Genomic DNA, 14,255 nt, shown 5'->3' on the forward strand with positions numbered 1-14,255 from the left:
TGCAAGTCTATCACAAAGTACTCTCTCTCTTTTTTTTTTTTTATCAGACCTTTTTTATTTAAGGATATTCTATTCCAGATTAAAGGAGTTAACAGGAAACACAAACATTGTTTACAGAATGAATCCACTTGTCTTTAATTTTGTCCTTATATATCACAGCAGCAGCATTATCAAAACTTTAGGTTTTTCTAAATATTTTTCACCATTGAACAAGGTTCGAATGAGAATTCGGGTTGAAATCCCTTAAATAATAAACAAACACTAATGAGTTTGCAAGGATTGCAACAAAGATGTATATGAAGTATAAGGGTGCTGAGAATAATGCTATTGTTGATTTTGTATTTTAACGACGATTTATTATTATTATTATTATTATTATTATTATTATTATTTATAGTATCATCATCATCATTGTTATTATTATTATTAAAGGGTTTTTTTCAAGTATGGCAATGAAGCCAACACTGTGCCGATAATTAATAATAAAATTGTCACAGAGTCATACTATTCATGTTGATAAAATATTTCTAAATAATATAAACCATATCAGGCAATGTGTACTTATACCCATCGTATTCTTTATTATTATTATTATTATTATTTATTATTATTATTATTATTATTATTATTATTATTATTATTATTATTATTATTATTATTATTATTATTATTACTATTATTATTATTACTATTACTATTATTATTTTACTATTACTATTATTATTATTACTATTATATTATTATATTATATTATATTATTATATTTTATTTTTTTTCTTTTTATTATTATTATTATTATTATTATTATTATTATTATTATTATTATTATTATTATAATATTATTATCTATATTGTATTATTATTATTATTATTATTATATTATTATTATTACTATTATTCGTATTATATTATTATATTTTATATTATTATTATTATTATTATTTTATTATTATTATATATTATTTTATTATTATTATTATTACTATTATTATATTATTACTATTATTATTATTGTATTATTATTATATTATTATTATTATTATTATATTATTATTATTATTATTATTATTTTATTAAAGGCATGCAAATGACTTTCCTAGGATTGGGGAAAATGTTGGGGTTTTTTTTCTTCGGTTTTATATCTTTGAGATTCACTAAACCCTTTCAGGTGCGGATAGGCCTTTCATTGTGCTTTGAATCATTATTTCACTTTGCTCTATTTTCTTTGTTTCAAATTTGTGACCGGTAGCGTGAATCTGGTATTGTGTCAGAATGAACTAGAAAAAGAAAATTGTGTTAAAAGTAGAAATAATCAGATTGAAAAATTAGTTTGTGAGTTAGAACGCTCATTCCAATTTTAAGAAATGCATAACAAATAACTTATTTTATTGATCTACAAAAAAAAGGAAAGAATATGTGCAATGATATTCTGTGTGTCATCGATAAAAAAAGGAGGAGAGAGAGGAGAGAGAGAGAGAGAGAGAGAGAGAGAGAGAGAGAGAGAGAGAGAGAGAGAGAGAAGAGAGAGGGGGGGGGGGGGGGGGGCAATGTTATCTTTTTCTACAATTGCTGTTTCCAGAGATGTGTGAAATTTTAAAGGGATGTGTTATGTTTCCAACCCTTATCAATGCTTTTCAGTCGTTTCTAAACCTGTACCACATGATGCTGATGAGTGATTAGAAGTGTTGTGATTTTATCATTTTAATGTGAAAACAGCAGCATGGTGTTTCCAATCTTTATAAGGTCTAATGATATTTTCAAGGGTTTAAAAAAATGGGATATGTCTTTTTACGCTCCCTAAAATTATTATGTTGATTGCTTGAGATTCAGTCACTTTTGCTACAACTCAATTTCAACCATTTATTATTGTGAAAATGTTATTTGAACACAACAAACCTCCCACAATTTATAAATCAAAATATATTTAACATGTAATAAGATAAAAACATAAAAGTGTTTTTGCAGTTGTTTTTTTAAACGTTTCTTCTTTATGTGCTGTATTTAGGAATGACAATTCCCTTTGGGATGGTTGGTTCCCGGTTTGAGACCTATTCTGGGCGACAGAGTCCTCGGACAAGGCTCTTCAATCACGTTCTGTCACACTGCACTCGGGCGTGAAATGAGTACCTGGCAACGCCGTCTCACAGGGGTCATGTCTCGTCCTGTTATTGTAACTGTTGACTTGGGACCCCTTGTGAAGCTTATTGAGCACATTTAATGGATGATGCCCTTTATGAAAGCTCAAGGTTTTACGTTTATTAAATAATAGACTGACTCGGATAAACGTGGGATGATTTTTTCTGTCTTGCTTTGGCTGGTATATCCAAGTAATCATTATTGGCCCATAATACTCATTTAAAAGAAAACTAGAGCAGTATTTTACATCCCTTACACATAGGACCACCGGTTTCCAAGGTCATTATTGAGTACTTGTATTCAGAACTTTGAAGCATTCAAAAATCTTTCCAAGGAGAACATTATTAATTTTATTGAGAAACTTATAGTGATTACTTTTTTTTCTTCCCATGAAAAGTACGAATTTTGAAAAAAAAAAAACAAACAAAAAACAAGCTTGTCTATGTAAGGACACAACTATTCCAATGCTTTTTCTTACATTTATTACTTTTTCGTATAAATAAACCCCAAATGTTATCATGATATCATCATAAATATTACTACTGCCTTTGACGTCTAATTAATTATTTATGGAGTAAGCACATGATCTATGACATGCATAACTCCATTGGTTGCGGCCATATCAACTGCTGTGACCTTCGCTTTGTTTTGGCTTCCGACCAGAGAGACCGTTACTCCTGAAAAAGAGGAAGAGAATTATGACTTCAATGGTATAGCGACTTACTTCGATCGTGCAACTTCTAAAATGGAAACGAATCTACTGCTTTTTTGTGTGCGACTTTGTAATAATATAAGATGCGATACTCGGCCTGTAACCGTAGATTCCGTGTTCGAGTTCCGCTGTGAGCTGTGCAAATCTGAGCCCTTGGAAAAGACTATTTACTCACATTTTCTGACATAATTTCAAAGCATATGGTTGGTTGTCATTTTCGAAAAAAATAATAAAATAAAAAGTGTTTTTAAAAATTATTATTGACACATTTCAGGTTTGAATAACTCCAAAGCTATGTAAGATTTACACAAACGTTTTTGTTTTTTTGCTATATGTGTAGAATTGATTTAAAAATTATTTTTTTTTTTATATAAGTTTTAACACTGCGCCCTTTGATAGCCGAGATATGACGTCGGTAGAAAGGTTATTTTGACACAAATCGTATTTTAAAATTAAAAAAAAAAAAAAATTGAACTTTTATATAGCGCAATTTCACATAATGTCAAAGCTTGGTAGGGTCCATTCGAAAGCAACATTAAATAAAAAACAGAGTGTTTTAAAGATTATTACAATTTCAGGTAGAAAACCAAAGCTGTGTTAACGCAAGGTTATTTTTTTGCTTAGTGGTGAAGAATTGATGTTAAAATTCTTTTTTTTTGGATATAAGCTTCGACAGCTCGCCGACTTCGATCCGAAATGAGTGTCATACACTTTTGACCACAACGTATCCGTGAGTGTTTGTTTTAAATTATTGACAGATTTCTGGTTGGAATAACCCAAGAACAGCTGCAACGACATCAATTTGGTTTTCAACATAGTAATCCAAATTTATTAAAGTTCTTTTTTTTTCTGATACCTTACTTGTGATTGTGTGTTTACGCAATCGTCCGATTTAACGCTCCACGTGACCACCATCACTTGACAAACCGCAAGCGTCTCTCCCGTTCGTCCCACGTCTTTTGCATCATGAGTAATGTGACAGAGCAAACGGCTTCTCTTATTTTTGTCTTCAGGTGACGCATGTCTCTCACGGGGGATCTATACACTTTGCTCTTCACATATCCCAATAAAAAAAGTCAAGTGAGGTTAGATCAAGTGATCTTGGAGGCCATGAAATCGGACTATCTCTGTCGATCCATGGGTTTGGGAACTGTTCATTGATAAATTCCATAGCATTTAAACTCCACCGAAGGGGAGCTTCATCCTCTTGGGAAACGATGTTAGGTTGAAGATAATCAAATTGAGGGGACTCAGTATGATTCTAACATGGCCAGATAGTTTGTTGTTGTCAATGTCATGTCGTCAAAAAAGAAAGAACCGACCGCTCTTTCGCTGGCCAGTTCACACCAGGCATTAACTTTTGGTGAGTTGCGACGATACTCGATAACTTCATCTGATTTTTGTTTCCTCCAATGTCGAACATTGTGTTTGTGTGTATGCCCGGACACGTAAAAGGTTGCTTCATCTGAGAAGACAATGTTTTCAGTGAGTTGTCTGGCAAGGTTCGAGAATCATTTTCGGACAAAGCCAAAATAAATTAATGATTTATGTCAAAATTACCCATCTCTTTTGATGACGTCATAACTCAGCTACCAAGAGCGCAGCTCTCGAGTTGTTCAAAACTGCAAAGTGTCAATAATTTAAAAAAACAAAACATAAAAAGCATACACACTGTATAATGATCATTTGACTTACAGTACAGGCTTCAGTCTCGGTCTACCTGTTAAATGTTGCATTGGCTTAGGACTCCTGATAAAGCTCTTTGAACATATTTACTGTATATTGCATTGTATAAAAGCCCACGATTACTTTTTTCCTTGTATTGATTAAATCCTCTACTTTTGGAGACACCAATTTACTTCTTTAGGAAGAAATTGCGCTAAAGTTTCAGATTACCTGCAAGATCTCGCTTCATATTTGGTAAATGATATGTAGCAAAAAATAGAAATCGATGTCAATTCATAACTTTTCAAAATTCACAAATAGAGCTTAACGATAATTATTTTTTATAAATCATTTATAAGGTCAGACGGACAAGCTTCTACTTCGACCAAAACAACCTAGAGTTCGAGAAGAGCATAAAAATAAACGCTGTTGTACTCGTTTTAAATTCAAGCGCCATATTTTTTTTAAAATGACCCATGGGGCCCTTAGACACCTTCAGTACATGACTACCAGTACCAGCCGAAATTGCTGGCTGGCCTCCTAGGTACTGATAATGTGTCAGTACAAATGTTTGGATGTAGTGGCGTAATGTGTTGCATGCAGTTTTACATATCATTTTTGGTATTACCTTGCGTCATGGGATTATTTGCGTCATTAAAAAAAAACAACAAAAAACAAAAAAACAAAAACAAAACAAAACAAACAAAGAAAAAAGAAATAAAAATGAACGATGATCAGATCTGGAAAGACCACAATTTCGACTGGTCGGCATATCTTCGAAATAGCTATGCTCTCGTCTAAAGGTTTACTGTTATCTTACAATCTATAGGGACGTAATCTTCATTTACAATCAATGAAAACATTCGATGATGATGATGATGATGGTGATGATGTTAACGGTTTTCAACACGTTTGCAGCTTATGTAAATAAATATACACGAAGATTAAAGCAGATTTTGATACAGACCATCTTTGCCAATGGCTACAGAGATGTTGCCTCCATTGACTGTATTTAGCACCATCCCATCAGACAGGCCGGCTGACCAGAAGGTGTCGGAAACAAGATGGAACTTCAATTCCTCTGAAATGGAAAACATTTTCACGAATTCAATTGATGATAATAATGATGATACTACTACTACTACTACTACTACTACTACTACTACTACTACTACTACTACTACTACTACTACCACTACTACTACTCTGCTACTACTACTAACTACTACTACTACTACTACTACTACCCACTACTACTACTACTACTACACTACTAACTACTACTACACTACTACTACTACTACTACTACTACTACTACTACTACTACTACCTACTACTACTACTACTACTACTACTACACTATACTACTACTATCAATTATATGTCATATCGATAATCAGTGCCTCGTAATCTGTATTCGTTGTCTCAATGATTATGTTATTTATATTCCATAAGTCAGGTTGGTGAATGCATTGTCATCTTCGTTTGTTGTCTTTATTTCGTTGATTATAATTCCTAGTTTGCGTACACTTCATTTAAATTCGTTGATTTTTGTATATTCGTTGTCTGGATTGATTATTTTTTAGATTCCATGATTCTAGATCTTGATTTATTTGTGTATATTTTCGCTTATGCGTATTCAAAGTTAGGTTGCGTATATAATTCTTTGATCTTTTTTCTTGGTCATTTGGTATTAGTTTTCATGGCAATTCGAGGTATATTGTGATATAATTTGTCCCAAGCTGTTCCTTGGGGGATCCAATTGAGGTATATTGTTTTAATTGGGTTTAATAATCTTATCCAAGGAAAAAAAACAGCACCCCCCCCCAAAAAAAAAAAAAAGCAAAAAAAACAAAAAACAAAAAAAAAAAAAAAAAAAAAAAAAAAAAAAAAAAACAACAAAAAAAAAAAAACAACAAAAAAAAAAAAAAAAACAAAAACAAAACAAAACAAACAAATAGAAAGTGCTTGAGGCGGGCCTCGACCCTTGAACACTCGATCAGTTATCCTCCCTCATATAACTTAGGTCAAAGACGATATATTACTCACCAGCGAGAGCATCTCTATCATTCACCAATGCTGTGATGTTTTCACGAATGAGATCGAATGCGGCATCAGTTGGTGCAAACATAGTAAATGGTCCAGCAGCTGTAAAATGGTAATAGTATAAGTAAGGACTGTCGTGCACTTAAAAAACCACATTTTTTATGCTGGCCAGAAAACATGCATTTATTTAGATATTGATAGATTGAAATGATCTTTAACTTGTCAAACGTATAAAACTGAGACTTCATAGACTTCTAAGATTTGAGACATTTTGACTTGTTGAGAGAAATCTAAATCGATCCATGTTTGAAGTAAAAGTTTTTTTTTGGCCAAATTGAAAACAAAATAATCAGAGAATGATAGAAGAAAGAGGTGAAATAATGTGCTCAGTGTATTGTAAACCTTTATAGAAACTGACTGGCGCATAATTAATGACTGTTGACGTATTTAGACAAATAGAGAGTCAACCATATTTAATCATATTCTCCATTATTAATTAAACGTCGATAAAGGTTATAATTACTTAAATTGCTTTGGCAGACAGTCATTATGAGAATTAAAGTGAACGACTAAAATCAGCAACTAGATGTCTAGCAGCTTGACATTGCGAGGTCCCAGGTTTGAGAGTTTTTGCCAAAATGAGGGTCGTTTAATTAAAATCGATCAATATTTGAAGGACGTGTTTTCCAGCCAAATGTTTAAATACATGTTTTTCCATTGTAGGCCAGTTAACAATCTCGCTTATGGGACAAGTGATGATGACTATGAACCCATGTTCTAGCCTAATGCTTTATACTACCAAACTGCATTGAGCCCATATATGGCGATATAATGAAGTTTTACTCAAGTTGAAAAAAATCAGGAGTTTAATGAAAGGCTATCTTTTCATAATTTGAAAAAAAGTAAAGGCCTTGATGTTTGGTTATGACTAAAACGTTTCGTGTGCAAACTGTATTAACTGAAATATCGTGATCATTTGATTTCAGAGATATTTAGGTAAAGGTTATAACTTAAGTGTTGCTGTTGGCTAGGGACCCCTTGTAAGAACTTTGAGCGGATATTGCTCTATATAAATGCTCACGTAAAAAGTACTAGTTTACTCTCAATCTAATCATACTTACTTTCCACTGTACCAAACAGACGTCCAAGAATCAACATGCCAAACAAATCCTTGAAATCGGTTTCATAGGAAGCCACGTTTTCCCCCAATGATCCATTAGGGGTGAGGATGATACGTCCAATTCTGTGTACCAAACCGTTGGCCAGAGATATGTCTTGTCCCTCTAGAATAGCGCCGCTGACAGTCCTGACCTTAACAAAGTATAAAACATTGATTTATCCGTTAGATTTATCATCTCTATGCCCTTGTGTCCAAAACTAGAAACGGACAGTAAAATTGTTATGATTTTTTTTGGCGTTTGTTTATCCCAAAATCTTGCCCATCAGATTTTATATTAGAAACACTTACTCGATCACCACCAGAGGAATAAGGAAGCCTACAAACAACATTTTAATGAATTCGTGCCGACTAATTAATTATTAGTAAATTATTTGCAAGCACTATAGCACTGATTAGGCAAAAATAAAAATAAAAATTCAGATCAATTAAATAAGCAAACTAATCGCTCCAGATCATTGTTAGTGTATGTTATTTTGTTGATTCTTACCTATAATTTTATATCATGAGTTTTGTTGATGGTGGTGGTGAAGGGGGTGGTAGTAGTTATTAAGATGAAGTTGATAATTCGACCGTGTATGTTAATGATACTGTTTATTGGTTACGATGGCGAAATAATTGAGATGATGATATGATAATGGGGATAATGATGATGGCAATGAAAATCATGACGATAATGACCATAAAGATGAGGATGGTGTTTTGTGGTGGTGGTTACATTGATCGCTGTTATGGTGCATAATGGTAATGTTTGGCTGGTAGAAGTAAATATTAATGTTGATCCTTGAAGTGTTTATGACAGTGACTGTTTTAATGGTGTTGTCAATATAGATGGTCGATACATAAGCCTTAATACTTACACCATTGTCATATATTCGGAACCGTAAATCTTGGCCGTTCATGTTTCTCTTGGTCTGCTTGTCTCTCACATATTGGCCTATAACAATCTAAACACAGATAATAGGGAAAACATTGGGCAAACTATCTATCTTTATATATATATATATATATATATATATATATATATATATATATATATATATATCCATCCATCCATCCATCCTTCTACTCGTATATATCTATCTAAGCTTATCTATCTATCTAAGCTTATCTATCTATCTATCTATCTATCTATCTATCTATCTACTTATCTATCTATCTACTTATCTATCTATCTATCTATCTATCTATCTATCTATCTATCTATCTATCTATCTATCTATCTATCTATCTATCTATCTATCTATCTATCTATCTATCTATCTATCTATCTATCTATCTATCTATCTATCTATCTATCTATCTATCTATCTCTTTCGTAACACCTCATCATCCTTTCTCTTCATCACCAGCATATAACTCTCTATGCTCTCGCAATAATTCCCATTATATAATTAAATTCTCTCCGTTCTTACTAGAACGTTTTTATTTCCAGGTGAGTGGCAACTGGAAAGGACAAATGTCCAGCAATCTATTTCCAGGTACGCTAAACCAAAATGAGTTAATAAGGATGAGAAGTATGACGTATCACACCTAACAACAACCATCACCACCATCATCATCCTCATCATCGTCGTTATAATCTTCATCATCATCATCATCATCATCATCATCATCATCATCATCATCATCATCATTATCATCATCACCACCACCGCAACCACCACCACCATCACCACCACCACTACCACCGCCACCACCACCACCACCACCACCATCATCATCATCATCATCATCATCATCACACTACCTGGTCAACAACATGGTTTAGAAGAACCCCTTTCAATTTGGTGACATTAGTGGCCAGTTGGGCTAGAGTACTTGCGGGCACAGCGTTCCAAGCATCCTCTGTTGGCGCGAATAGTGTCAAGGGCGGTCCATCTAGCAGAGAAAGAAATTATACAAGGCATTGTTAGAAACGAGGGGGAAAAAATACAAAAAAAAAACAAAAAAAAAAAAACAAAAAACAAAAAACAAAAAAAAAAACAAGCAAGCTCAAAAAAAAAAAAAGAAAAGAAATGATGACAATAACAACAACGAAAAAAAACCCCAACCAAACAAAAGCAAGAGAACAAAAGTATTAGAAAAATAAGAGAAAAAATTACAATAAAAACAAAACAAAACAAAACAAAAACAAAACAACAAACAAAAAGGAACAAACACGAGGAAATAAAACAAAACAAAACAAAATAATTTCTTTTAAAAATTGACTTGCTCTCTGAATGTAACTGGTCAAACAAAAATCCTCATTGATTCAGGTAACGGTCAAAAGAACACAAATTATGCGTTTCACAATGAGGCTATGATTTTTGCGGTGTTCGCATATGATGATGATGATGATGATGATGATGATGATGATGATGATGATGATGATGATGATGATGATGACGATAATGATGATGATGATTATAATGATAAGGATAATAATAATATTTATAATAATAATAACAATATATATATAATACTACACTATACACTAACTACACTATACTACTACTACTACTACACTACTACTACTACTACATACTACTTACTACTACTACTACTACTACTATATACATACATATATATACTAATATATATATATAGTAATAATATATGTAATATGATTATAATATGATAATGATGATGATATGATAATGATGATATGATAATGATGATAATGATATGATGAATGATGATATATGATAATGAATGATTAATGATGATGATGATATATGATAATGATATGATGATATGATGAATATGTGAATGATATGATGATGATGATGAATGATGATAATGATGTGATAGTATGATATAAATGATGATATGATGATGATATATAATGATAATGATGATGATAATGATATGATAATGATATAGTGATATGATAATGATATATGATATGATATATGATGATAATGATTATGATGATATGATGATATGATATGATAATGATGATATGATGATATGATGATATGATGATAATGATGATATGATGATAGATGATAATGATGATATGATGATAATTGATATGATGATAATGATGATATAGATGATATGATGATATATGATATATGATGATATGATGATATGATGATATGATGATAATGATGAATGATGATAATGATTGATATATGATATATGATGAATGATGATAATGATGATGATGATAATGATGATAGATGATGAGATATGATGATATGATGATGATGATGATAATGATGATATGATGATAATGATGATAATGATGATGAGATATGATGATATGATGATAATGATGATATGATGATAATGATGATAATGATGATGATGAATGATGATATGATGTATATGTGATATGATGATAATGATGATGAATGATGAAGATGATATGATGATATGATGATGATGATGATATGATGATATGATAATGATGATGATGATGATAATGATGATATATGATATGATGATGAATGATGATAATGATATGATGATATGATTGATGATGATATGATGATGATGATGAATGATGATATGATATGATGATAATGATATGATGATATGATGATATGATGATGATATGAATGATTGAATGATGATATATATGATGATGATGATATGATGATATGATGATGATAATGATAGATGATGATAATGATAATGATGATGAGATATGATATGATGTAATGATTGATGATATGATAATGATGATAGATGATATGATGATGATGAATGATATGATGATATGATTGATATATGATATGATATGGATATGATAATGATGTGATATGATGAATGATGATATGATATGATATGATGTGATGATATATGATGATGAATGATGATAATGATGATGATATGATAATGATATGATGAATTGATATGATATGATAATGATAATGATGATATGATTGATGATGATGATAATGATGATATGATAATATGATAATGATAATGATATGATATATGATGATAATATGATATGTATGATGATATGATATGATATGATATGATGATATGATGATGATATGATAGATGATGATGATAATGATGATGATGATAATGATGATGAGATGATATATGATGATATGATGATAATGTAATGATGATATATGATGATGATATGTATGATATGATGATGATAATGATATGTATGATAATGATATGATATGATAATGATAATGATATGTGATGATAATGATAATGATGAATGATATGATATGATTGATTGATATAATGATAGATGATGATATTGATGATGATTGATGATATGATTATGATATGATATATGATATGATGATATGATATGTATGATATGATGATATGATATGATGATGAATGAATATGATATGATGATATGATGATATGATGATATGATGAAATGATGAATGATATGATGATATGATGAATGATATTGATGATATGATGATAGATGATGATGATATGATGATGATGATTATGATGAATGATATGATGATGATATATGATATGATATGATATAATGATGATGATTATGATGATGATGATATGAATGATATGAATGATGAATGATGAATGATAATGATATGATAATGATATGATATGATATATGAATTGATGATGATGTATGATGATTGATGATGATGATGATGATATGATGATGATGATATGATGATATGATGATGATGATAGATGATGATGATAGATGATGATATGATGATAAGATAATGAGATAATGATAATGATAATGATATATGATAATGATAATGATATATATGATGATGATAATGATGATGATATGATGATGATGATGTATATGATTGAAATAATGATGATGATGAGATGAATGATAAATGATGATGATGATGATGATGATGATTGATGATGATGATGATAGATGAGATGATGATGATGATGTGATGATGATGAGATGATGATGATGATGATGAGATATGAGATTGATGATGATATGATGATGATGAGATGTGATGGATGAGATGATGAAGTGATGATGATGATGATATGATGATGATGATGATGATGATATATAATGATATAATATATAATAATAATAATAATAATAATAATAATAATAATAATAATAATAATAATATAATAATAATAATAATAATAATAATAATAATATAATGATGATGATGATGAGACACGACGACGACGACGACGACGACGACGACGACGACGACGACGACGACGACGACGACGACGACGACGACGACGACGACGACGACGACGATGATGATGATGATGATGATGATGATGATGATGATGATGATGATGATGATGATAATAATAATAGGAATAATAGTAATAATAATAATACTAATAATAATAATAATAATAATAAAAATATAATAATAATAATAATAATAATAATAATAATAAATAATAAATAATAATAATAATAATAATAATAATAATAAAATAAGAATAAAATAAAATAATAATAATAATAATAATAATAATAATAATAATAATAATAATAATAATAATAATAATAATAATAATAATAATAATAATAATAATAATAATAATAATAATAATAATAATAATAATAATAATAATATAATAATAATAATAATATGAGATGATGATAGATATGATGATGATGATGATGATGATGATGGATGATGATGATGATGATGGTGATGCTTTTGGACAACATGGTTGATTATGTTGACATCAAACAGTTGTTTGGTAGACAGATAATCACTATTTCATTTTGTAAAGACTTTTGAAAGATGGAGGCATTAGGCAACGGTTTTACAGACAATGATATTGCAACCCATAGAAATAAATAAAGAAATACACCAGTGGCCTTCATCCAACAATAGAAGTATAAAACCTAATCAGATATTATGTGAGCGCCGCAAATTATATTATGTCGTAGTGTTTTAATATGATCAAAAGTAATTTGTAGTCAACAAAAATGAGACTTGTTATATATTTATATATATGTATTAATTTTGCGAATAGATAAAGATTCCACATTGACATAAACATTTAAAAAAAAGTTTTGGTCATTTCAAGTTTAAAATATTTTTAACATCTGCTTTATACCGCTTTGCTATGACGAGTCACATAAATCCTGTTAGGATAGAATAAAAAAAATAAACATATATATACTGAAGAATAAAATATCAAAAGATGCAATTAATACTATCAATTTACAAAATAGATAAAAATGGAAAGATAAAATTGAATAACAGAATGCTTACTAGTGTCGGCTAGAGTTGCATCTAACCCTGTTGCCCGTAAAAACCCAAACCAAAGTGTTTAGTTTCTCGTCCTCTAAGTATGTCATAATACTCCGAGAGTCCAGGTGGACTTGGCTGGAGACCAAGGCAAAGGTCAAGGCTGTACAAAAAAGCAGCATTGTTCTGTTTTCTGGGGTGGGGCCCTGAAATACAATAATAATAATTTAACATTCAACATTAAAAACGAGTCGAGGAGGTAGCAGCTTGGTGTCACACTGATATGTTATGATGATCTATCCAAGCAGAAAACGCATCGCCGCAATCGGAAGCTTCGTCAGAACGCAACGTTCAACTAGATGC

The 14,255-nt window shown here is 30.5% G+C and overlaps 1 protein-coding gene and 1 long non-coding RNA gene across 3 annotated transcripts; both read right to left on the reverse strand.

Moving 5' to 3' along the window:
• Positions 1–2,489: 2,489 nt before the first annotated feature.
• Positions 2,490–8,265, reverse strand: LOC144971948 (uncharacterized protein sll1735-like). 2 transcript variants are annotated; one of them, XM_078913023.1, is made up of 5 exons: positions 8,228–8,265; positions 7,682–7,871; positions 6,564–6,662; positions 5,481–5,594; positions 2,490–2,813 (listed from the first exon to the last, which is right to left on the reverse strand). In XM_078913023.1, exons 2-5 carry the CDS (start codon positions 7,716–7,718, stop codon positions 2,704–2,706), a joined length of 360 nt encoding a protein of 119 aa, XP_078769149.1. In that variant the 5' UTR covers positions 7,719–7,871; positions 8,228–8,265; the 3' UTR covers positions 2,490–2,703. The 2 variants fall into 2 exon arrangements, with proteins under 2 accessions (XP_078769149.1, XP_078769150.1); XM_078913024.1 differs by lacking the exon at positions 8,228–8,265 and having other exon boundaries at positions 7,682–8,198.
• Positions 8,266–8,597: 332 nt separating this feature from the next.
• LOC144970174 (uncharacterized) lies at positions 8,598–14,098 on the reverse strand. Its single transcript, XR_013644919.1, has 3 exons — positions 13,917–14,098; positions 9,488–9,618; positions 8,598–8,684 (listed from the first exon to the last, which is right to left on the reverse strand). It is a non-coding gene; the product is annotated as an uncharacterized LOC144970174 (long non-coding RNA).
• Between the last annotated feature and the right edge of the window lie 157 nt (positions 14,099–14,255).

This window comes from Berghia stephanieae, chromosome 4 (assembly GCF_034508935.2).
Source record: "Berghia stephanieae isolate SIO BIC M18660-M18661 chromosome 4, UCSD_Bste_1.3, whole genome shotgun sequence".
Classification (NCBI taxonomy): Eukaryota; Metazoa; Mollusca; class Gastropoda; order Nudibranchia; family Aeolidiidae; genus Berghia; species Berghia stephanieae.